The sequence below is a fragment of the Salmo salar genome, chromosome 14 (genome assembly GCF_965601325.2).
Source record: "Salmo salar chromosome 14, fSalSal1, whole genome shotgun sequence".
Lineage (NCBI taxonomy): Eukaryota > Metazoa > Chordata > Actinopteri > Salmoniformes > Salmonidae > Salmo > Salmo salar.
Window position 1 is genome coordinate 34,568,334 of NC_138304.1, and position 25,057 is coordinate 34,593,390.

The 25,057-nt window shown below is 41.8% G+C and overlaps 1 protein-coding gene across 1 annotated transcript in view; it reads right to left on the bottom strand.

Annotated features, from left to right (window-relative positions):
• The window catches only part of LOC106569329 (parathyroid hormone/parathyroid hormone-related peptide receptor), a 70,386-nt gene that overhangs the window by 12,628 nt on the left and 32,701 nt on the right, over positions 1-25,057 (bottom strand). Inside the window, exons 2-5 of the mRNA XM_014140569.3 lie at positions 17,012-17,114; positions 11,716-11,826; positions 11,209-11,333; positions 3,303-3,397 (exon numbers count right to left, since the gene is read on the bottom strand). Of these exons, the coding sequence (XP_013996044.1) occupies positions 3,303-3,397; positions 11,209-11,333; positions 11,716-11,826; positions 17,012-17,114 (434 nt within the window). The remainder of the gene's footprint in view (positions 1-3,302; positions 3,398-11,208; positions 11,334-11,715; positions 11,827-17,011; positions 17,115-25,057) is intronic.

A 25,057-nucleotide genomic window follows, 5' to 3' on the forward strand; every position in this document is an offset into this window, starting at 1 on the left:
GAGCCCGTGCTCCCCAATTCAGGTGCCACCAGCCTCCTGTGAGGTGAACAGTCCCCCAGTGCATTGGGTGAAGAGGAGGAACACTACTGCTAATGTGCAGTATGTATCATTTGGTCTCTCCCCAGAAAACGTTTATGAACCTGCCTCTCTCGTGTCCGAGGGTTTTAAAAGCCTAACGTTAAATGGAAGAGGGAGCCGTGGCTGGAGTGCTCCTGAACATGCTGCTGGATCGTCAGCCCAGACATCCATGGACCCCTGAGACGCCTTATTAAACTCATTTGGCCTGTAGATTTCCTGGTGCCAGTTTAGGGGCTTTCTCTCGTAAAACATTGGGTTAGGCCCTAAGTCACGTTGAGCGGAACGTTTGTAAACACGACTTTACACCAATTCCTGGACCTGATTCACTTTAAAATGTCAAATGAATTCAAGGATTAGCGTTTATGCTGTTGAATATGAGTCATACATTGTTCTAATGCAATGATAAGAACAAAGTAACTCTCTAGAAAATCCAACCAGTCAATTCACTACATATAAAATTGACTGTCAGAATTAATTTGCCCTTTCAGCCCGCCTTAAAGGTTTCAGCCTGTAGATGATAGTATTTTGATGCGGCTGAAACTGCACACCAATATATTAACGATATCTTCATATAAACATCCCACTAAGTAGACAGAATAACAACACACACTAACCACAGCTTTCCTATAGATCTCTATGCCCTGAGATCAATAAGTATGAAAATAACTAAGAACATAAATGTCAGCAAGATGAGGCACGTACCACAATCACACACTGGCCCCAAGGCAACAACCTCAAAGGCAGCTATATCTAATCCTTTTGAAAGTCAAACGCTCACAGAAAAGGCAAAGGTAAAACATTATAAACTCAGCAAAAAAAGAAACATCCTCTCACTGTAAATATTTGTATGAACATAACAATATTCCACAACTGAGACATAAACTGAACAAGTTCCACAGACATGTGACTAACAGAAATTGAATAATGTGTCCCTGAACAAAGGGGTGTCAAAGTCAAAAGTAACAGTCAGTATCTGGTGTGGCCACCAGCTGCATTAAGTACTGCAGTGCATATCCTCCTCATGGACTGCACCAGATTTGCCAGTTCTTGCTGTGAGATTTTACCCCACTCTTCCACCAAGACACTTACAAGTTCCCGGACATTTCTGGAGGGAATAGCCCTGGCCCTCACCTTCCAATCCAACAGGGCCCAGACGTGCTCAATGGGATTGAGATCCGGGCTCTTCGCTGGCCATAGCAGAACACTGACATTCCTGTCTTGCAGGAAATCATGCACAGAACGAGCAGTATGGCTGGTGGCATTGTCATGCTGGAGGGTCATGTCAGGATGAGCCTGCAGGAAGGGTACCACATGAGGGAGGAGGATGTCTTCCCTGTAACGCACAGCGTTGAGATTGCCTGCAATGACAACAACTCAGTCCGATGACACTGTGACACACCGCCCCAGACCATGACGGACCCTCCACCTCCAAATCAATCCTGCTCCAGAGTACAGACCTCGGTGTAACACTCATTCCTTCAACAATAAATGCAAATCCGACCATCACCCCTGGTGAGAGAAAACCTTGACTCGTCAGTGAAGAGCACTTTTTGCCAGTACTGTCTGGTCCAGCGATGGTGGGTTTGTGCCCATAGGCGACGATGTTGCCGGTGATGTCTGGTGAGGACCTGCCTTACAACAGGCCTACAAGCCCTGTCCAGCCTCTCTCAGCCTATTGCGGACAGTCTGAGCACTGATGGAAGGATTGTGCGTTCCTGGTGTAACTCGGGCAGTTGTTGTTACAATCCTGTACCTGTCCCGCAGGTGTGATGTTCGGATGTACCGATCCTGTGCAGGTGTTACACGTGCTCTGTCACTGTGAGGACGATCAGCTGTCAGTCCTGTCTCCCTGTAGCGCTGTCTTAGGCATCGCACAGTACGGACATTGCAATTTATTGCCCTGGCCACATCTGCAGTCCTCATGCCTCCTTGCAGCATGCATAACACACGTTCACGCAGATGAGCAGGGACTCTGGGCATTTTTCTTTTGGTGTTTTTCAGAGTCAGTAGAAAGGCCTCTTTAGTGTCCTAAGTTCTCATAACTGTAACCTTAATTGCCTGCTGTCTGTAAGCTGTTAGTGTCTTAACGACCGTTCCACAGGTGCATGTTCATTAATTGTTTATGGTTCATTGGGAAACAGTGTTTAAACCTTTTACAATGAAGATCTGTGAAGTTACTTGGATTTTTACGAATTATCTTTGAAAGACAGGGTACTGAAAAAGGGCTGTTTCTATTTTTTAGTTTACATAGACATTTTGCACGTTTTGTTTCTTTGTTTCACCACACAAAACACTAGGTTACCTGGGGTGGCAAGTAGCCTAGTGGTTAGAGTGTTGGGCCAGTAACTAAAAGGTTGCTAGATCAAATCCCTGGGCTAACAAGGTAAAAATCTGTTGTTCTACCCCTGAACAAGTCACCCACTGTTCCTAGGCTAAATAAGAATTTGTTCTTAACTGACTTGCCTAGTTAAATAAAGATGAAAAAAACTGACTAAAACAGTAGCAAGATACCGCCAGGGCTATTGTGTAATGATCGTCGTGCAGGAAGGAAGAAGTGGACCAAGGCGCAGCTGGGAGCGAACTCATGTTGTTTATTACAGACTGAAATAACACGGTCAAAACAGAGAATAAACGTATCGCTACTGCTCCAACAAAAAGAGACAACAACCCACAAACATCGTGGGGGGAAAAGGAACTTAAATATGATTCCCCAATCAGAGGCAACTAGTGACAGCTGTCTCTGATTGGGAATCGACAGAACCCAACATAGAAATACGCCCCAAAGCAAGGCTATACCAAAAACATAGAAAATAAACTATAGAAATACCACACCCTGACCAAAATAGAAGAGTTCACCTGGTCAGGGCGTGACATATTGACTGTTTTTCCCATTAAGAAAGTCACTCACTGCCATCAAAATCATCTTTGACGATATATTTCTTCATTTTTCCTTACCCTTTGTTGTCTCATATTCACAGTACTTTTACTATTTCCCAACGGCATTTTTTAAATATGCATGCTCATCAGCACCCCATCAAAAATGAAATCACAGTTGTCCTGATTTTAATGGAAGGTCCCAATATCATCACTGTGACACTAACCCTAATCTCTGTCCCACTCGGACCGTTAATTCACCCAGCTCTCAAGCCCAGGTGGGATTTGGTGGAAGATAAAATATTAACTGAGAAAGGAATTTTCCCAATGGCAACAAGTAGATCACTCACCGGAAATAACCTAGGATGACTACAGCCACCATAAGTGATCCCAGAGAGATGGAGTATCCCACTGTATAGATGAGGTACAAACGGTCAAACACTTCCTGTTGAGAGAGACAAGGACATATGAAGGAGAAACATTAGAGAGATGGAGGACCCAACTGTCTAGATGAGGTACAGTCAGTCAAACACCTCCTGTTGGGACAAGAGAGACAAGGACATATGAAGGATAAATGTTGTTTGTCAAATCATGTACTGTGTACTCAGAGGTGTCAGCCTACTTACAGTAGCTTGGTTGAGGAAGTGATAGAAGTGATAGATATTTGATAAATCCATGACTAGTATGTGCCTGGTGTGCTAGATTAATCATTTTACAATACATAAAACATGGCTATACAGTCATTGACCGATGACATTCCAATTACACAATATTGTCCCCATACATTTGTTGATAAAGTCAAGCTATCATGGGCCTCTGTGCCTTGTGTGCTACATTTATCATTTACAATATATACAACCTACCATTCCAATGACACAATATTGTCCCAATAAATCTGTGATAAATAAATTACACATTTCATGCTTTCCAGAAGCACTGAGGATAATGTTACTCTTGACAAACGACTCACAGTCATTTTATATATCTTGTATTCAAATTTGCAATGTACTATGTATTAGACTTAGATATTATGTGTATGTACTGACATGTAGGCTATTTGTGACATTTTAACTATATGTAGTTCAGTCCTTGACTAATAATGTTCTGTACTATGTATTATGTCATGTTTCATGTGGATCCCAGGAATAGAAGCTGCTTCTTTTGCAGTGGCTAATGGGGATCTTAATAAATACCAAATACCAATACAGTTGCAGGCTACACATTGCAACATAGAAAACTGCTGTGGACCGAAAACTAAACAGCCTGCATACCAAAGTTCAGAGAAGCTTATGTCAATGTGTGCAACCATTCCAAGGTCAAAGGTCATGCCATGGTGTGCGACCGTTCCAGGCCTCTAATTAGTTTCTGAATGAAATGGGGTGCATTGCTTCTGACAGCGAGCTGCTCACCAGACGACTAAAGCCCACCAGGCAATAAGGCTGCCCACCAAGAGACTGACTGAGATGACTCCAGGTTTTAATAAACGGAACATTTGGCTTGAGAGATGTGCCGCGCTCACAAAAGCCTGGGTGAGGTGTCGAGAGTGCTGGGGCTTCCAGCAGGAGATTACAGCACAGAGCATGCAGCCAGAGGACATACCGCTGGAGAGGCAAGAAGCTAGCACACCTGGGTTCAAATAGGACTTGTTTTCTTTCAAATACTTTAGTTGCACTTGATTGAGCTTGCCTGGCGTAATGGAACCAACAGCATAGTTCCAAAATAATACACTTTGGCCATCTGGCTCTCCAGGTAGGCTCAATCAACCCTCAAAGTATTTGCAAGAAAACGAACACTGTTTGAATCTAGGTCTGGCCTCCAGCTAGCTACCCGTGGTCCCTGTATCAACACAGCCTAGTGGAGGGGCTACTCTGGGGCCTGCTGTAACCAGAGCCTCCTCCACTGCTGTTATCATTTAGGGATGGAGACAGAGCGCCAAACCAAAGGGTTCCTAAGTTGTGGTGCGCGGCTGAAGGGTTTCATTGCTGCTGCTATGAATCCTGGAACCGGGAGACCATTGGCATAAGGAGGAAAATTAGGGGGCCTCATCAAAATGTGGATGGATACCCACAATCTCCTCCACCCAAAACCTTAATGTTGAGAGCCACATTTAAAAGAAGGAGAGAAGAATGCAGGTGGGGAGAGACCAGAGAAATGTTGGGGTTAACAGGAGAAAAAGCTGCATTGAGCAGCACTGAAGAGAAAACAGATCCTATTGGGAAGAAAAAACATTGGACAGTAAAAATCACAAAGGCTGAATGTCCGCTCTTTGTTTTATCTGATGGTCCACTTTCCCTGTGCTCTCTGGCCCTACCCTTGTCAGCTGAGCAGATCTCGTCACTATCCAACCTAGGATCTTCATTTGATCACTCTGTTGCAGTAGAACCTTCCTGCAAACGTGTAGTGTATTTGAGGTTTAAAAAGGCTTCTGAATTTAGTAGTCAACTTTTCAGTTACTGGCCCAACGCACTTAACCACTAGGCTACCTGTCACCCTAGCTTTACCTTCATTAAACGGATTCTTACAATCTGATATGATTCCTGTAGGCCTCTTCCCCTGACTTAAATGGATTGGAGCTGGATTGGATTGTCAGAAAAAAGGGTACATGACTGGCACCTCTCTCCCAAAATAATACAAAGCACTTTAGCCAGGATTTCGAGGGAAATATTCAACATGTGGAAATAGATTTTTTTCAAGACTGATTTTTTTCAAAGCAACTTTAATCATAGAAAGATGACTGATACTGATATCTATTTCCTTTGCTTTATTCTGCTGTTATCACAGAGGTCATTCCAATTTCATTACATTCCATTCAGTAGTCCTTTACACTCACTCACTCACTCGGTATGAAAATAGCAGATTTGGACACTGATAAGCACCTCATTTGGAACTCAGTGGCTGTACAGTAACATGCTATACATCAGGGGTTCTCAACACTTTTTGGATCCGGGGACCCCTTTTGTGGTCGCAAATTCATCAGGGACCCCCTCATAATCAGAACACAACTCGAGTGAGATAAAAAATAGCATACAAAGACTTCGGCAGTGCATGGAAGTACGAACCAACTCTCGGGCCCTGGAAAATACAATTTTAAAATTCCGCCTCTTGGCAATGTAGAGAACATTTTTCAAGCTAATTTCCTAAAAATTCTACACATTTTGTCATGGGGCAGAGAAATGTTTTGTTGTTGTAGCTTTAAAGCTAATATCCTGCAATTCTACAAATGTTGCCATGAGGCAGAGAGAAGACTTTGCAGTTTTAAATTACAGTGCATTCATGTTCCCCAAAACTTTTTGGGGGAATGCAAGAAGTATTAAGTTGAAATTTGTATAATTGGTGGAGTACTGTGGATACCAATATCCCTGTGAGCCTACCAGGCTCATGTTGCCCACCATGCCCATGTTGCCCAGGGTTAAGAACAGAAATTGTAGATTAATAATATTACATTGTATTACACCCTCTAAACTTATTCCACGGATCCTTTGGCTCAATTTGTTTAATCTGTTGTTATTAGTAAAATAAATATTTTAAAAAAATAGACTGACTGTACAAAACATTAGGAGCACCTTCCTAATATTGAGTTGTACCCCCTTTTGCCCTCAGAACTGCCTCAATTTGTTGGAGCATGGATTCTACAAGGTGTCAAAATCATTCCACAGGGATGCTGGCCCATGTTGACTCCATTGCTTCCCACAGCTGTGTCAAGTTGGCTGGATGTCCTTTGGGTGGTGGACCATTCTTGGTTCACACAGGAAACTGTTGAGCATTGCAGCAGCATTGCAGTTCTTGACACACTCAAACCGGTGCACCTGACACCTACTACATTACCCCGTTCAAAAGCACTTATATATTTTGTCTTGCCCATTTGTTTTTACCTTTATTTAACTAGGCAAGTAAGTTAAGAACACATTCTTATTTACCATGACAGCCAACCAGAGAACAGTGGGTTAACTGCCTTGTTTAGGGGCAGGACAACAGATTCCTACCTTGTCAGCTCAGGGAATCGATTCAGGGAATCGATCCAGCAACCTTTCGGTTACTGGCCCAATGCTCTAACCACTAGGCTGCCTGATACCCTCATTCACCCTCCTGAATGGCACACACAATCCATGCCTCAATTGTCTCAAGGCTTAAAAATCATTATTTATCATCCTTCATCTACACTGATTGACGTGGATTTAACAGGTGACACCAATAAGGGATCATAGCTTCGATCTGGACAGTCTACGTCATGGATATCATAAGGTGAATGCACCAATTTGTAAGTCGCTCTGAATAAGAGCGTCTGCTAAATGACGTAAATGGAAATGGAAATGGAAAGAGCAAGTGTTCCTAATGTTTTGTAAACTCAGTGTATGATAGAGCTTAGGGTCTCTGCTATACAGAGCTGTATAAGATTCGAACCGCGTTCTAATTGTTAGCATAATGCAGAAATAGAAGATGTTCCCATCCCTCCTGCTAATTGGGATTTTTTTGTTGTTGATTTTGTTGTCTGAGCGAGAGGAATGCTGTAAATTAAGAGCATTTGATGTGTTCTGAAATATCAGACATTGAACATTATAATAAATACCGCTTTGATGTCATACAAGCAAACCATACACCCATGTGTCCAAATGTGAAATTCATATTTCAATATGATAAAGCTCATGTAATTTACAGTATCAACGTTTCTGATCACTTTGTTTGATGTGCAGTTCCAAGGATAACATGGCATTATACCCTGGGTTGTTCTGAACAGAATGAGCCTGAACGCTTTCAAATTATGCCCACCTGACCCAGATTGTGATTTATAATGGACCATTTTTAGATTGCGTGAACAACAACAACAACAGTTACAAACAAAAGTGTGCTAGCCTCAGTTCCTCAAGGACATACATAGCTAGGAGAGCTAAAAAAAAAAAGTAAATTAAGACTGTTCTTTGAGTCATAAAAAATAAATTATAGAAATTAGAAATTACCTGTGCACACCAATTAGGCCTCTCACTCATTCCCTTGTAATTTCTTTGTCATGTTGCACCTACCCCACATTTTCCATGAATATTCTTATAATGTTATTGAATATGTCCAGAGTATTTTCAGATTTCATAATTGTCAAATGCTGCGAAAAGTGCAGCGTAACGTTTGGATTCAGTCTCGTGTCAGGTGGTTTGGATTCAGTCTCGTGTCAGGTGGTTTGGATTCAGTCTCGTGTCAGGTGGTTTGGATTCAGTCTCGTGTCAGGTGGTTTGGATTCAGTCTCGTGTCAGGTGGTTTGGATTCAGTCTCGTGTCAGGTGGTTTGGATTCAGTCTCGTGTCAGGTGGTTTGGATTCAGTCTCGTGTCAGGTGGTTTGGATTCAGTCTCGTGTCAGGTGGTTTGGATTCAGTCTCGTGTCAGGTGGTTTGGATTCAGTCTCGTGTCAGGTGGTTTGGATTCAGTCTCGTGTCAGGTGGTTTGGATTCAGTCTCGTGTCAGGTAGTTTGGATTCAGTCTCGTGTCAAGTGGTTTGGATTCAGTCTCGTGTCAGGTGGTTTGGATTCAGTCTCGTGTCAGGTGAACTGTTGCGTCCTCAATTTTGGTCCAGTAATTTCCCAATACTCTCCAAAATGTCCCCTTTAAATTGTAATCATGGTTATGCATATGCTTCTCATATTTCTTATGTTAGAAACATTTCTATTTGGCCCTATCCATATAGGCCAATTCCCACGATCGTAACGGGTTAAACCCCTTGGCCCTCAACAACCATTATTAGAGGTGTTCATTTCAATGATCGAATGGATTTCCTTAACACTCAGTTCTACGCCAGTGGACTGCCATGGGTTGCAGTTTGTCTGTCCTGTCACTGGGCCTTGATAAGGAGGTGGTAGGTAATCAGCCCCTGAATGCAAGTATGGGTCGCTGCAGCCCATGGAGACTGGAGTATGGGTGACAGGGTGTGTCGAAAGGAGTAGTTGTGTGGAAAGCGAATCAGCTAATTGGGAAGATTTGTTGCCACTCAACACCGTTTTGTGTGGCTGATTGGGGTGCACGACGAGTCGATAAGCCAGTGACCAGTGAACCAGTGTTGTATTGACATGCCTGCCGACCTGAGATGCTTCCATTTGGGTATCACGGTCGTGTCGCCGGCGGTAGCTAACATGCAATTGATTCACCTCCCATCATTTTATTTCAAGTAGGATAGCAGCCTACACAATAAACAACTAACATGGATAACCATATAGATATCACCTTGATACATACATACAGTCTACTACTCAATGGGGAGGGCATGAACGGCAACAACACCGGGACACAGTGCCTTTCGCTCCGCTTGACAAGCACTTCTGTCCGGCAACGGCTGGGGAAGTAGCTACCTAGTAGCCAATATCAGGGAGACAGTAAGCACACGCATACAATGCATGAAGCGACTGTACTCCCATCTTCAGTACATTTAATCAAAAATAAATAATTGTCAGTTTTATTACTGAAAATGTACAATTATTTGTGTAAAACTAAATACGACTCAGACTCATCCTCTGCCTTCGAAACACAAGTCCAAACTCTCGCTGTACGGTAGCTCATGCCGCGTTCACGTGCTAGTTGGAACTAGGAAACTCTGACATTTTTGACCTGCTAACTGGTTGTAGTTCTACACGTGCCTCGTTCAACCAGTTAGTTGGATATTTCTAGTTCCGACTACCACGTGAGTGTATGGTAGTTGCGTCGTAAGAAACAATAAAACAGCTTAATCATTTATTATGTGGATTATAATTAATGGACATTTTTTTAGGGGTTGATACATTTTTCATAAGGGAAAATCCAGTCTGGAATTTCAAAGTGGATGTCACAAACTTCATAAGCCTTTTTAAAGCTCAAATACACTACAAGTTTAACTAGGTGAAACATTGCTCCTGTAACTCACTTCCTACCACAAGTATTTTCATTTAGCAGATGCTCTTATCCAGAGAAACTTACAGGAGCAATTAGGGCTAAGTGCCTTGCTCAAGGGCACATCAACAGAGTTTTCACCTACAGTGGGGGGAAAAAGTATTTGATCCCCTGCTGATTTTGAACGTTTGCCCACTGACAAAGAAATGATCAGTCTATAATTTTAATGGTAGGTTTATTTGAACAGTGAGAGACAGAATAACAACAACAAAAATCCAGGAAAACGCATGTCAAAAATGTTATAAATTGATTTGCATTTTAATGAGGGAAATAAGTATTTGACCTCCTCTCAATCAGAAACTGGCACAATGCGCTTAACTGCTAGGCTACCTGCCTACTGTTGTGTTTTTCACATAATCTCCATGGGGGAAATAAGTCAATTGTCATGTCTGGTTTTCATTTCAAATAGTCCAACAATTCTGAGGGACATGTCTTTTGTTCCACTTCGCAACACTTCATCTAAATGATTAACAGGGTTTTTATGTTCATCTTCTAAATATATATTGTTATTGTTAGGTTTCTTACAAATTAGTAGAAACATCAGAAAAAGCAGAAGGTAAACTTGTCTAACAATGGGGATGACAGACAGACAATGAACACTGTAGATGCTCATTAAGTCATTAACTCCTGAGGTCCTGACCTGTTTCACCCTCGACAACCACTGTGATTATTATTATTTGACCCTGCTGGTCATCTATGAACATTTAAACATCTTGTCCATGTTCTCTTATAATCTCCACCTGGCACAGCCAGAAGAGGACTGGCCACCCCTCATAGCCTGGTTCCTCTTTTTTCCTAGGTTCTGGCCTTTCTAGGGAGTTTTTCCTAGCCACCGTGCTTCTACACCTGCATTGCTTGCTGTTTGGGGTTTTAGGCAGGGTTTATGTACAGCACTTTGAGATATCAGCTGATGTAAGAAGGGCTTTATAAATACATTTGATTTGATTTGATTAAGTTATAGACAAAGTTAGAGAATGATTGAACACTCAGAGAGTGTGAGCTAGGTAGCTGTTCCAGTATGCTTAGACACAAAGCCCCCTCCAGGACCATCTGATGTGTGACAGAAATGAAAAGCAGCCCACTGCATACTGTTGTAGTGAAAATTACCTTTGTTCTGACCAATCAAATCACACGTCCAATATCATTAACATTCTAATACCTCCACATTGATTATGCGTGCTAATGCCACAACAGCCCCCAAAGAATAGAATAGATTGAAATGTCACACTTTTTTTCAGAAATGACACACAATGGCCACTGTCCCTGTCCACTACTATTGTGTCACGTCTCTGACAAAGTTGGCATTGTCTAATGGTGCGGAGAAATGAATGCTGGGATGGACATGACTCTCACCTTCTCATTGTTTTTGTTATAGTGTGAGAGGAATTTTGCACATTCGCTGTAGTTGGCCCATGTCTTGTTGTTGTTGGTGGTCAGCTCCCATGTCCCATTGTTGTCACAGCGACGATAGGCTAGTCCTGTAGAATACAACACAATTACAGAAAACAACAGAATGACACGACACACATGTCGTTTCTTTTCACCTGTAAGTGCATATTGCCGTTGTCTAATCACATCGGAAATCATGGGCATTTCAACAACTTCACAACAGCCTTGTAAGACGAAGTACTTACATAAAGAAATGCAATATCTTGTTGCATTGCCATAGCTATAGAAATATATTGAAAATAAATGCCCCATGCTGTGTTACAGATTAAAGTAGATAAAAGATGATCCACTATCTCAGCGGCCTATTGGCTATCTTACTAATGTGGGCAATGAGCACCATGACCTAAAATGGAAAATGAGCTATGTGCAAGAGAACTGTTGAACTGCAGGCTATCAAGGGGCCAGTGTTACCTTTATGGTTGAAGTCATAAATGTACTCTGGACAGGCAGTGGACACAAGCTTCCCAGGAGACCCCTCAGGCCAACAAACAATGCCATCCCACTCTGGCGAGCAGTAACCATCTGCAGGAGTAGAGACAAAGCAATGGGGACATTTAAGTGTAGTGAGTTTGAGTGTTCACTGCCTTGGCTCCAACATTACACTGCTGGAGGCTTCTTTCTTATATTCCAGAGCACCAGTGAGTAGCTGTTTTTTTTTATTGTGTTGTCCTCTAAAGACGGTACACAAATGAACTTTAACCTAATGTTATGATCATAAATAGCATGTAGAGAAAGACAGCCCTAGCGGCCTGTTAATTGGTGGGTATGCAGGAAACAGATGCAATGTCCTTTGTGACGCTGAATGTTCACAACATCAGTCATCCAGAGCAGTGTTGTGTTCTGTCTGCTGGATATGTTTGGTCTTTACAATTAAGGCTCAACAAACCAGCATTGAATTCCCAAAACACCTCTGAAATGTCTACATTTGCAAGCAAATGTGTGTCAATTTCAATGTTTTTATTTTAATTTGTTGTGGCATGCATCCGCTTCAATCCCATCCGATATATCAAATCAGTGACGGTAGGCTGTTTATGTCCACCCCACAAGAAAGTCATGTTTGCTAGTCTACGTTGCTTCCTCTGCCTGAAATGGACACTTGCAATGTTGTAATCATTAAATAACTGAGTAGGTCTAAGCAGGCATGTTTCTAATGATCCATAGGAGCGGCATAGGCCTAAACGGGCTATTTATTGAAAGCTTATGATCTCACCGCAGCACTCACACGCTATAGTGCATCTGTTTTGTTAAAGTGGTTTTAATATGGATCTTATTTGTGGAGATTCCATGCAAAATTAAGAAAACAACAGTGACAAGGCTGCAGCGTTCTGGCTCCCTGGGAAGAAACAAAGATACTATGACGCAACACTGAACACAGAGTCTAGTCTACCACAGTGGAAGAGCAGAGTCAAGCAGAAATGTTGTTCTGCTAACCGCTCTTAAATCCACCCTTTCGTAAAATGTTTCTTCCTCGCTCCCTGAGTGTGTGTACTGTGCAGTGAAGTTGCTATTTGTACAAGTTTGCGAAAATGCCTTTAACGCACAATGAATTGTTGTGAGTTGAAGGCAGAAGCCTTACTTTTCTGGGATCAGCAGCCTCACGTTCATTAATACGGGCAGCAGTAGCATTTTAGAACATTATTATTAACCCTAGCCCTGCAATAGTGGGAGTGTAGTCCCCTCTCCCCACAGATCCCTGGCAGACGCAGGTTTCTGGCTATGCTTTTATTTTCTATTATTGAAAACATCTGCCCCACACTCACCACTAATAACTAGTTGAGGATAAAACTAGAACTGGTTTCTCTTTGCTTTACATCTATTATTGTCTCATTCCTGTAATCAAAGTTACAAAGAAACATCAGAGGCAATGACAAAATGCTTTTTATGTGCCTTCAAAATGGCCTGTCACCCGGCTCTCAATTAGAGCGTAGACTTTGTATAAATTAGACTGATTTTGGATTGTGAGAGATGACAGGGTTGAAAAAGTAGCCAAAGAAGCTTCACGTTTTTCAAAATCACAATGACCACATGGTCCTGGGAGTGAAGTGAGAATGAAATCGGTCTTAGGTTTTAGTTTTTTTGGCTGTACTTTTAATAGTCATTGGACCACCTACCAACAGACTCAAATTAAACACAGAACACACACATATATCATTTCCTATAAATTCCATGACCATGATTTAAATATAAACGTGACTGTGGGGGACTTTGGTATTGGTGATCTATTATAGGTTTTAAATAACATTTTCTTTTCCCTGCAATCATTTGATTCAGGCCTTGCAGATGTCAAAACATATATCGCAGTAGAGTTTTGATATGTACAAGCTCTTATGATGATTGCTGATGTTATTTTACACTGAGACCACAGGTTTGAATGCTGAGCTATTTTCACACACTGCAAGGTCTAGGGCCTTGAACCCACATCCTTCTACTGTCCTAACCAGGCAAACCTCAGTGTCTCCCTCAATGAAAACGTTGTGTCAAGGAAGTAATGGAGAACTCAAGTATTTAAGGCACAAATGAAAAATAATAACAAATAGATGGGCTTCACAGTGAAACACCGCAACGCTAAGCAAGACCCTCTCCTTGGGCAGAGGTTGGCCGACCACCCTACCAGCCACCACTTTCAAAATAGCTAGAATAGCAAGATCAATTCATTACTATTTGCAAAAAGGTCTCCCCTCCACATTATTAATAGTTAGGCTAACCAAGAGTTTACAGTGGCACAGAACACCAAGGGTGGTGACACACAATATAGGCAAGACAAATCTGGAAGTCCTCAAAATTGCATTCAGTTGCTATTCTTTGAGTTTGAGTCAGAATGCAGGTTTCATGGTTTTTCCACAATAGAGGAGACCACAATTAGCAGTAACCTATAAAAAAAAAAGGGTACTCTTTTCTTGGCCAAGGCAACATTACAAAAATAAAAACGATTCATAAAATATAATTGCCTGTTAACAGCAACAGTTTCCATCATCATTTCTACAGGGTCATCATTAGACTCACTACACCATAGACTATACCGTAACATTCCAGAACATAACGATGTGGAAGTCTTTGCCACCTAATATAATATATTGTCATTCTACCATAATCAATTATGTTTGTAATAGGCATCTAAATAAAACATGTTGATTGAATATCGACATAAAATAAATAACAATAAACAGATCAACAGATGTGCACATTAGGTTCAAATGAAATTCAAATGAAAGCGCTAAGAGTGAAATAATAAAGTTAAAAAAACTAAAGCGCACAAAATGAGATCTTGAATTCTTTTTCAGGCAGAAAGTATACCAGAGCCTTTTCCCTCTCTTTGAGAGGCAGGTCATATGTTTACCCTAATTTCAGCATCAACTGAGCTATGATTCGAAAGACGTGTGCAACCTTCCAAAAGGGGCCGGGATACAGCCACCAGATAAAGGCTATGTCGAGTCTACTACTCTCTGACAGCGTCATCAGGTATACAGGTCAAGTAGTGGTCATCTCTGACGCATCTACTGTTTGCCCGAAAATTGTCCCTCCAGCAACAGCTTTGTATAGAAACCATATCCAAAGTAGATCTCTAAAGAAGTGTATCTAGAAAGTAACATAAATGTACCCGAGAACATATTAGAAAAGGTAGACCATCAAGAGAAATCATTGAAACATGAGTTTTAATTGGTATTTGAATAAATTATTAAATGGCCCACATTTGTCAGTTTCTGAATTTCTATTCATTACACAAAATGACTAATTTAAATATAAACAGACCCAAACTGAAGGTAACAGTTCTATTCTCCCAGGTGATAAAAAGTACAATACTGCATATGTGAACATATCAGCAAAAGTAACCATCAAGAGCACAGGAGGTTGGTGGCACATTAATTGGGGAGGACAGGCTTATGGTAATGGCAGAATGAATGGAATGGCATCAAATACAGTACATGAAACATACGGTTTGATGCCATTCCATTTGCTCCGTTCCAGACATTATTATGAGCCGTCCTCCCCTCAGCAGCCTCCACTGATCAAGAGAATAATTAAAACATTTTAATTGGTCTTTGGAATATTTGAAAGTTTACCACCACTTTAAAGACAATTATTTCAATTTGTGATATGCATTTCTGTTAATTTCACAAATTGACTCATTTAAAAAGAAACCGACCAAAACTGGAGGTAAGATGTGTATTCTCCATGTTTATAAAGTATTATGCTTACTCAAGACAATTTCATTTAAAATACTCTCCCAAATGACGAAGGATAACTTTCTAGTCTAAGGAAACTGTTGAAGGCTGAAATGAACCCTGGAAATGTACCCCAGATACCTGGAAAAAGAGTAACGCCTCATACAACAGTGACACGCAACAAATGTCAGGCTGCATTACGGGTGACGGTGGTCAGAGGAGGCAAGGTGCCTGTCATCTTAGAACACTCTAATGTGGCTATAAGAGCTCTGCTTAGTGTCAAGTGTCTAGGATCATTCTGATCAATACACTTCGAGGAAAGACATGCAGGCTTTACACTTTCCCTCTTAAACACTGAAACCATCACCTTCAAACAAGTATTTTGACGACTGTTGATAATAGATTACCACATAATTCGTTATTTTAAGTTCTATTTCGAGTTATACCTAAAACTGTGAACATTTGCAGAATATGTGCACATTTGGGGAATGTGGTGAGAGATAATATAACTACTGGGTATCTATCAACAATACCTTTTGCTTTCTTAATTTTAAAATAAAGGTTTGCAATGCTGTGTTTCATTTACAGAGAAGTTTTGTTTAGAAAGCCTGAGAACCCAACACAGAAAGAACCCAAGAAGACCACAATGAACCAGGGTTAAAGAGAAAATAATATGACTGGCTGGATATGGAATCCAAAACCTCTTTAGAATAATCAACCAGAAAAAACGACAGTGACCACAGAGACAGGGGGATTCTGGGGTCTGGCTGAACGTGACAGTCTTCACATAACCACAAGTAAACAAATATGGACCGGATTCTCTCAAAAAGCCCCCTGACCATCGTAACCTCCTAACCATACAGGAAGAAATATAATACATTTTCCCCTCTTAATTTCAGACTACTGTACAGCCATGGTATCTGTATTTGTCCAGTATGAATGCCTCATATTAAAGCTACAATCTGATATTGGATCAACGCCAGCAGCAGCCACACTAATTGGAATAATGTGAGTCAATGGTGACAAAGGAAGGAAACCATTTTCTCCACATGAGATAATTCATCTTGTGACAGGCTCTAAAAACACATTTACATTTTCTGGTTTTCTGTCAGAGCCGAGTTATTATTCCTACAGAAACCCTGTCCTGTTTCCATGTCTGATGCATATTAGTTCTGACCCACTCAATAATCTGTACATCTCAGCCTCTAAATCCACTGCTTCCTCTGTTCTGTGTCAACACTGTTATAGTGATGTTGTCAGTTCAAACAGAGTTATTTTTCTGCTTGGCCAACCTAGTAGACAAAATAATGCTTATGTTCCTGGTGTGTCCTCAGGTGCTAATGTGACAGAACTAGACATGTGCATGGTTAACAGAGCAGGCAGTGAACCAACAGATTAACTGTGCAGGGAGCCACAGATGTCATTTATCCATTACCAATGTGACAAGACTGTTTTCATGTCAATGAAAAAAACAAAACACAACGTCAGGTAGGTTGACACGTCAGGTTTACATAACTTTTATCTGAGATTAGTTTTTTACTCACCACCAGGCTTGTGTTTGTTACTGATGGCCACCTCACACTTGCGTTTGGCTTTAAACAGTAGGCCGATCTGTTCCTCTTTGGTGAGCACATCATCTGCCTCCACCTGCATAGAAAGGACAATGACACTGAGTTAGTGGAGCGAGGAGCAATCATTCTTCCATCAACACAATGGAAAAGTGAAGCATCTGAAACAACGTGAAACTTGAATTGTAACAAACATCAGATAGCGGAGCAGCAATGCATTGTTGTGAAACCACATTTCATTTCCCATATCAATAAGCATTTTATGTGAGGTTGACAGCTTTGTGAAATACATCAAATGGACAATATTATCCACTTTTATGAATTTCTCAACAAACACAGCTTCTCCCCCCCAAACACACACACACACACACACACACACACACACACACACACACACACACACACACACACACACACACACACACACACACACACACACACACACACTGTATATAAACAACTAGCCTAGAGAACAGCAGTAGGTGGTAGTGTGTGTAATGTGTGCATGCATGCAATGCAACCCAATTATCAAAACCCTGTCACTCATTGTCTCAGTCTAACAATTTCCTCAAACATAAGATAGTGTTTTCTTCTATAATACATTTGAGATTAACCAAAATAAAGGCATTTGGCCAACTGTAAGTCACGATGAGTTGTGTAAACGTAAAGTCGATTACATATTTTTATTTCTGTCTTAACTGCCCATGAAGGCAAAAGGTTATAAAAGACCTTGCGGTTTCTGTTTCTTGTCTAAACAGTATCAGTTTCGCACTTTGTTTATAGACCCAGCTGGTATTCCTGTGATTTTAGCCACTCTGTGGCTTGTGTACCATGAAGCACTAATCAGATATGACACAGAAAAGGGGAAAATACATTTATACCAAATGGTTTCCTCTTACACCTCACAACATTTGCTCAGCTTTCAAACACAGCGTTGGAGAGAGAGCCATAATATCCAGGTGTGGTTTTCTATTCTAGGAAACTTTCCCCCTCCTAATAGGTACCTTTGGCTGGATCTTTCTCTTGACTTTGTGTCGTCTTTGGCATTCAAGACAAAAACATTTATATGCTTACTTACCAGCAGGCCCATTTTCAAACTGTTCATGCAAACTCTTGTAAACTTAAACGAGTGGCACCTAACTCACAAAACTAAATTTCTAATCATTGTAAAGTATTTCATTCATAAAAAGTTTTACTGTACGTGCCAGAAGAACAGTCTAACTGAGCCAAAGTGATGTGATAATGTCAAAGGTTATAAAAAGGTTGACCCTAGACCAGTGGTCACCAACCGGTCGCTCGCGATCGATCTTCAAGGCATTCCGATTGGATCACCAAACATTTCTGTAGAAAAGCCAAGGATAAAGCCTTGTTTAGTTTTTTTTATTTGCCTTGTGCTGTTGGTGGTAGGTGCATTTGATTCAGAAGCCCTGCACGCCGGGTAGGCAAGCTGTTCCCATTTTCAAACATTTCATTTGACTGAAGGGAAAAATGAAAAACTCAAGTTTCATCATCAGGTGGAAGACAGTCTCCCCTCTCTCTGGTCAGTCTCACTGGAGGAAAGGAGAGAACAGGGACCGTGAGAGGCGGACCCTCTTATGCCCTCCCTCCCTCCCTCCCTCCCTCCCCCCTCCCTCCCTCCCCCCTCCCCCTCCCTCCCCCCTCCCTCCCTCCCTCCCTCCCTCCCTCCGCTGAGACTGACCATCAGATGCAGGTACCATCAGACTGGCTAGGCCACTCCAGGACCTTAATGTGCTTCTTCTTGAGCCACTCCTTTGTTGCCTTGGCCGTGTGTTTTGGGTCATTGTCATGCTGGAATACCCATCCACGACCCATTTTCAATGCCCTGGCTGAGGGAAGGAGGTTCTCACCCAAGATTTGACAGTACTTGGCCCCGTCAAATGATGCGGTGAAGTTGTCCTGTCCCCTTAGCAGAAAAACACCCCCAAAGCATGTTTCCACCTCCATGTTTGACGGTGGAGATGGTGTTCTTGGGGTCATAGGCAGGATTCCTCCTCCTCCAAACACGGCGAGTTGAGTTGATGCCAAAGAGCTCCATTTTGGTCTCATCTGACCACAACACTTTCACCCAGTTGTCCTCTGAATCATTCAGATGTTCATTGGCAAACTTCAGACGGGCATGTATATGTGCTTTCTTGAGCAGGGGGACCTTGCAGGCGCTGCAGGATTTCAGTCCTTCACGGCGTAGTGTGCTACCAATTGTTTTCTTGGTGACTATGGTCCCAGCTGCCTTGAGATCATTGACAAGATCCTCCCGTGTAGTTCTGGGCTGATTCCTCACCGTTCTCATGATCATTGCAACCCCACGAGGGGAGATCTTGCATGGAGCCCCAGGCCGAGGGATATTGACAGTTCTTTTGTGTTTCTTCCATTTGCGAATAATCGCACCAAATGTTGTCACCTTCTCACCAAGCTGCTTGGCGATGGTCTTGTAGCCCATTCCAGCCTTGTGTAGGTCTACAATCTTGTCCCTGACATCCTTGGAGAGCTCTTTGGTCTTGGCCATGGTGGAGAGTTTGGAATCTGATTGATTGATTGCTTCTGTGGACATGTGTCTTTTTTACAGGTAACAAGCTGCGGTTAGGAGCACTCCCTTTAAGAGTGTGCTCCTAATCTCAGCTCGTTACCTGTATAAAAGACACCTGGGAGCCAGAAATCTTTCTGATTGAGAGGGGGTCAAATACTTATTTCCCTCATTAAAATGCAAATCAATTTATAACATTTTTGACATGCGTTTTTCTGGATATTTTTGTTGTTATTCTGTCTCTCACTGTTCAAATAAACCTACCATTAAAATTATAGACTGATCCTTTCTTTATCAGTGGGAAAACGTACAAAATCAGCAGGGGATCAAATACTTTTTTCCACTACTGTATGTTTTACACAGATATGGATTCAAACACCATTAAAGGAGACACTGGTATGATCCAATGTGCCACCACGTTGACCCGAAAGAGACGTTTGGTTTAACAGTAAATTACATGGACTAATATACTGTATATTTTATGCAGGCCTACCCTCAGAGGTACCTCGTAAATCAACTTGACTCTTATTTTTATATTTTTTTTATGACAGTCTATGTCTACTTTTGTTGTCTGTATAGGTAAACACCATATTGTGCCTAATTTCAATAAATCCACTTTTAATCATTTGGGAAATAAGATAGCCAGGCCTTTCAGGGAGGGGATATAATATTAAAATGGAAAATACCAGGCCCACAGCCACACACAGGGCTGCACTGCAACGCTTGACACCATAATGCTTGATCCATCAATATTTTCACAAGTTTAAGAGTTGAAATAAGGATGTCCATTTTGAGAGCTGAATGGGGTTACAGAGGAAAAGAGAAATGTATGGCCTAGGATGGTAAACAACTACAGATGGAACAACCTTTCACCACACAGCGAACAAGGATTGATACAACCTGTTTACTGTACTGGCTATATAGAATATTCCACAGGTCTATTCCAGAGAAGCAAAGATAATATTCACATCTAAATTGCTGCTGACTTCTGTTACTTTATGCAGGGGTAATGGCAGTGACAGGGCAGAAAAACATGAAAACTGGGCTTGATGACGTCAGCCCTTGAATAGATAGGTGTCTTCATCATCTTAGACAGGTGTCTTCATCCAAATCTAAAGACGGCATATTCAGCAAATTAATTTACTTTGACATTAAGTAACCATCTGAGGTTTGAACAAACTATGCACAAGGATGTTGAAGGAGAAAGAAGATCTTAGTCAAGGTATAGAGAGCGCAATTTTTTACTTGAAATTTCTTGCAATGTATTTTTAGGGCTGCCTGGAAGAAAATGTGGCTTTTTTAATGGACACTTAAAAAAAATACAAGTAAGCTACTGAATTGATACCCAGAAATTAGGGATGCACGATTTATCGGTGAACTTAACGGAATCGGATGATATTAGCTAAAAATCCCAACATCGGCAACGGCCCGATGTCTAGTTTAATGCCGTTGTGCAAAACCAATGTCAAAGCTGACGTGCATACCTATATAACGCCACGTAAAATGTTGCGTAACACGTCCAACACAGCATTCCTAACCTAGCCTACAATGTCTGCTGTGTGGATCGAGGAGTCAACAAGTTGAGCAGTCATTTCAAAGAGTAAGAAAATTTCAGCTAGACAACTCAAATGCAAAATCCATTAACGCCAAGATAATGGAATTCATTGCCCTTGACAATCAACCGTTCTCTGTCGTGGGTGATGTTGGCTTTCACCGACTGGTCGAGCCCCAGTACACACTAACATTACCAAGTGCGCTATTGTTCAGATGTTGCCCTACCGGAGTTACACAGTAATAGCGTCACTTAAAGAATATATATATATATTTAAAAAATGAAAATAAATAAACATTGCGTCACTGCTATGAGCTTCACGACTGACATTTGGACCAGTGATGTCAGCCCCATGAGCATTCTGAGTCTGACAGCACAGTGGGTCGTCGAGTATTTCGTACTGAGAAAAGTCGTATTGCATGCTCATGAATGTGCTGGTTGTCATACCATTGCTGCCATTTCAATGGCATTTGAGAACATGTTTGAAACTTGAACACACTAGCTAGCTCCATTCGAACAACTGACTCGAGAAATAAGCTCATCAACTGCACCTGCAGCAGACGTGATACCCTGTGTCATAGCACTGAAACGCCTGCTCAACAAAACTGCAGACAGGCTGTGAACAAGCAACTCGGTGGCACTCTATCTGAGCCTCTTTACTGTGTCGCCACCATGCTCGATGCTATGTACAAGAACTGCTACTTCGATGCAGACAAGAAACAGGGTTTACGTGAAATGTTACATACTGGGCAAGCTGGACAGCTGGACAAGATGGAAACAGACACAGTGACAGTGTGCACAGAGGAAAAGAAGCCACGGACAGACAGAGCTGAAACTTCACTGCTTGACATGTATGATGAAATCCTGGTTGAGAATGAAACGACTGAACAAATGAACAACAAAACAGCACAGCAAGTGAAAGAAATAGGTTTTGATGATGTTTTACTGGTAATAGGGACATACGTAAATGAAAACAAAATAACTTTTTGGTCAGTGTGTGTGTTTGTGTGCGTGTAACCTTTACTTGTTAACTAGGCAAGTCAGTTAAAATAACTAATTATTATTTACAATGACGGCCTACCCCGGCCAAACCCGGACGACGCTGGGCCAATTGTGCGCCGCCCTATGGGACTCCCAATCACGGCTGGATGTGATACAGCCTGGATTCGAACCAGAGACTGTAGTGACGCCTCTTGCACTGAGATGCAGTGCCTTAGACCGGTGCGTCCATGTGTGTGTGTGTTAACTATTTAACTGTACTAGAATGCTTAAAAGGCCGTTAAAATTTAAAATGTCAGTTATCGGTATCGGGGGGGTTTTTGGCAAGGAAAATATCGGAAATCGATATCGGCCAAAATATCATATCGGTGCATCACTACTAGAAATTATTTGATATTGAGATAAAAACAGCTGCATTGGACCTTTAAGTGTGTTAAGTCAGAAAAAGTTAAAAGAGAATAAGAGGCCCTCAATATTTCACTAGCGGACAGTGCAGCTTGCACACGTCTTGATAAGGAAGATACAGTGTAACCCCTCTTTATGCCGAGATATCATGATGTATAATTTCGGATTAGAGCCATCCCCTAGAGGAGGATCATGGTTAATAAGCCTGTGCCTCTTGATTATTTTTGAAAACTTTATTCCTTCTCCACTGGCCGGGCTCCAAACCACCAAAGCAAGCATAACTCTCACATTGAGAAGCTTTTCACATTCTTATTTACCAGCATTCCATTCAAAAATACAGTATTCTTTTTGTAAAATACCTTTGACAGCATGCCCATTTTATTAAATTTTTTAAATACACACCACATACAGTAAACATGCGTTTTCATCATTAGTCCTCTAAATAAAAACATTACTTGAATAAACCACTCGTTTCTGTTTGTCTTCAGACTCCAGGTTAATTAATGAAAGAAAATCTCTTCTTTCAAGGAATGTGTGGACCAATATTGAGTTTGCTGCATATAGGCTGAAGGGACAACACCATTGAAACAGCCAATTATGGCTAGTCTTGCTTTATTAAATGTATAGAATGAATAAAGCTTTAAACTGTGGCCATACTGCACCCTTTTACAGCTCACTCAAGGTTGTCAGTCAATGCTGTTTGAGTAACAGGAGAGAATAGATTTGGTTTCCACAAAAATGTTTCAGAAAGTAAAGATTTTGCTTTTGTTGCAAATGAAATACATGTGATAGGAAGTGGGTGAAAACGAGAGTGACAAGACAAGAAGAACGAGTTGAGCTCTGAGTGGAGACAGTGGGTTCAGCTGCATTACCCACAGTCTTGATTATAGACCGCCTTATACAATGGCAGGACATTTCTTTAGAAACGTGTGGTAAACCAAAGCATTTCCTGAAATGGTCTACTCTGTGTATTTGTGACTCAAATGCTGAAAGTGGAATAAATCGACTCCCATCCAAAAACAGAACGGCAATGTCTGTATGTGTTCCAAGCAGATTAAATTAACATTATGTTATATAAAATGCAACAGCAGATAAGTAAGTTGTTACTGAAATCATATTATTGCACAAATAAAAAAATACATGCATACTATAATGGGGATTGGGGACCATACAGAACAAAGAGGAACTAAACCTAACCTGGGATGGTTAAGATTAAGAAAGATGAAAGTGAGAGATACAATAGCCTACTGCAGACCAATATGCCACTAGGTGTGTTGGACAGGCATTGGACAGGCATTTGACTTCCATGGGGGGGGCACGTTTTTCATGGGACCTCCAATGTGTGCGCTCGCTTGCGTGTGCAATTATTTTTTTTAAAGTGTTTTATAATAAAGACATGTAATTTAACTTTACAAATGTATTACCTTTTAATGTGGCATGAACACAAGCAGTCATGATGTTTTCATCTGATTGTCAAACAAATCACTTCCAAAAGTAGGTTACCTTCGTATGTTCGTCCAAAATAATCCCAGTATCTGTGCACCCGCCAACTTTCTTTCAATTCCATTGGTGTAGTCTTATCTTTTTTTGGTGAGGTAGTGCAACATTTCTTTTACATTTACATTTACATTTAAGTCATTTAGCAGACGCTCTTATCCAGAGCGACTTACAAATTGGTGCATTCACCTTATGATATCCAGTGGAACAACCACTTTACAATAGTGCATCTAAATCTTTTAAGGGGGGGGGGGGGGGGGTAGAAGGATTACATTATCCTATCCTAGGTATTCCTTAAAGAGGTGGGGTTTCAGGTGTCTCCGGAAGGTGGTGATTGACTCCGCTGTCCTGGCGTCGTGAGGGAGCTTGTTCCACCATTGGGGTGCCAGAGCAGCGAACAGTTTTGACTGGGCTGAGCGGGAACTGTGCTTCCTCAGAGGTAGGGGGGCCAGCAGGCCAGAGGTGGATGAACGCAGTGCCCTTGTTTGGGTGTAGGGCCTGATCAGAGCCTGAACGTATGGAGGTGCCGTTCCCTTCACAGCTCCGTAGGCAATCACCATGGTCTTGTAGCGGATGCGAGCTTCAACTGGAAGCCAGTGGAGAGAGCGGAGGAGCGGGGTGACGTGAGAGAACTTGGGAAGGTTGAACACCAGACGGGGTGCGGCGTTCTGGATGAGTTGTAGGGGTTTAATGGCACAGGCAGGGAGCCCAGCCAACAGCGAGTTGCAGTAATCCAGACGGGAGATGACAAGTGCCTGGATTAGGACCTGCGCCGCTTCCTGTGTGAGGCAGGGTCGTACTCTGCGAATGTTGTAGAGCATGAACCTACAGGATCGGGTCACCGCCTTGATGTTAGTGGAGAACGACAGGGTGTTGTCCAGGATCACGCCAAGGTTCTTAGCACTCTGGGAGGAGGACACAAGGGAGTTGTCAACCGTGATGGCGAGATCATGGAACGGGCAGTCCTTCCCCGGGAGGAAGAGCAGCTCCGTCTTGCCGAGGTTCAGCTTGAGCTGGTGATCCGTCA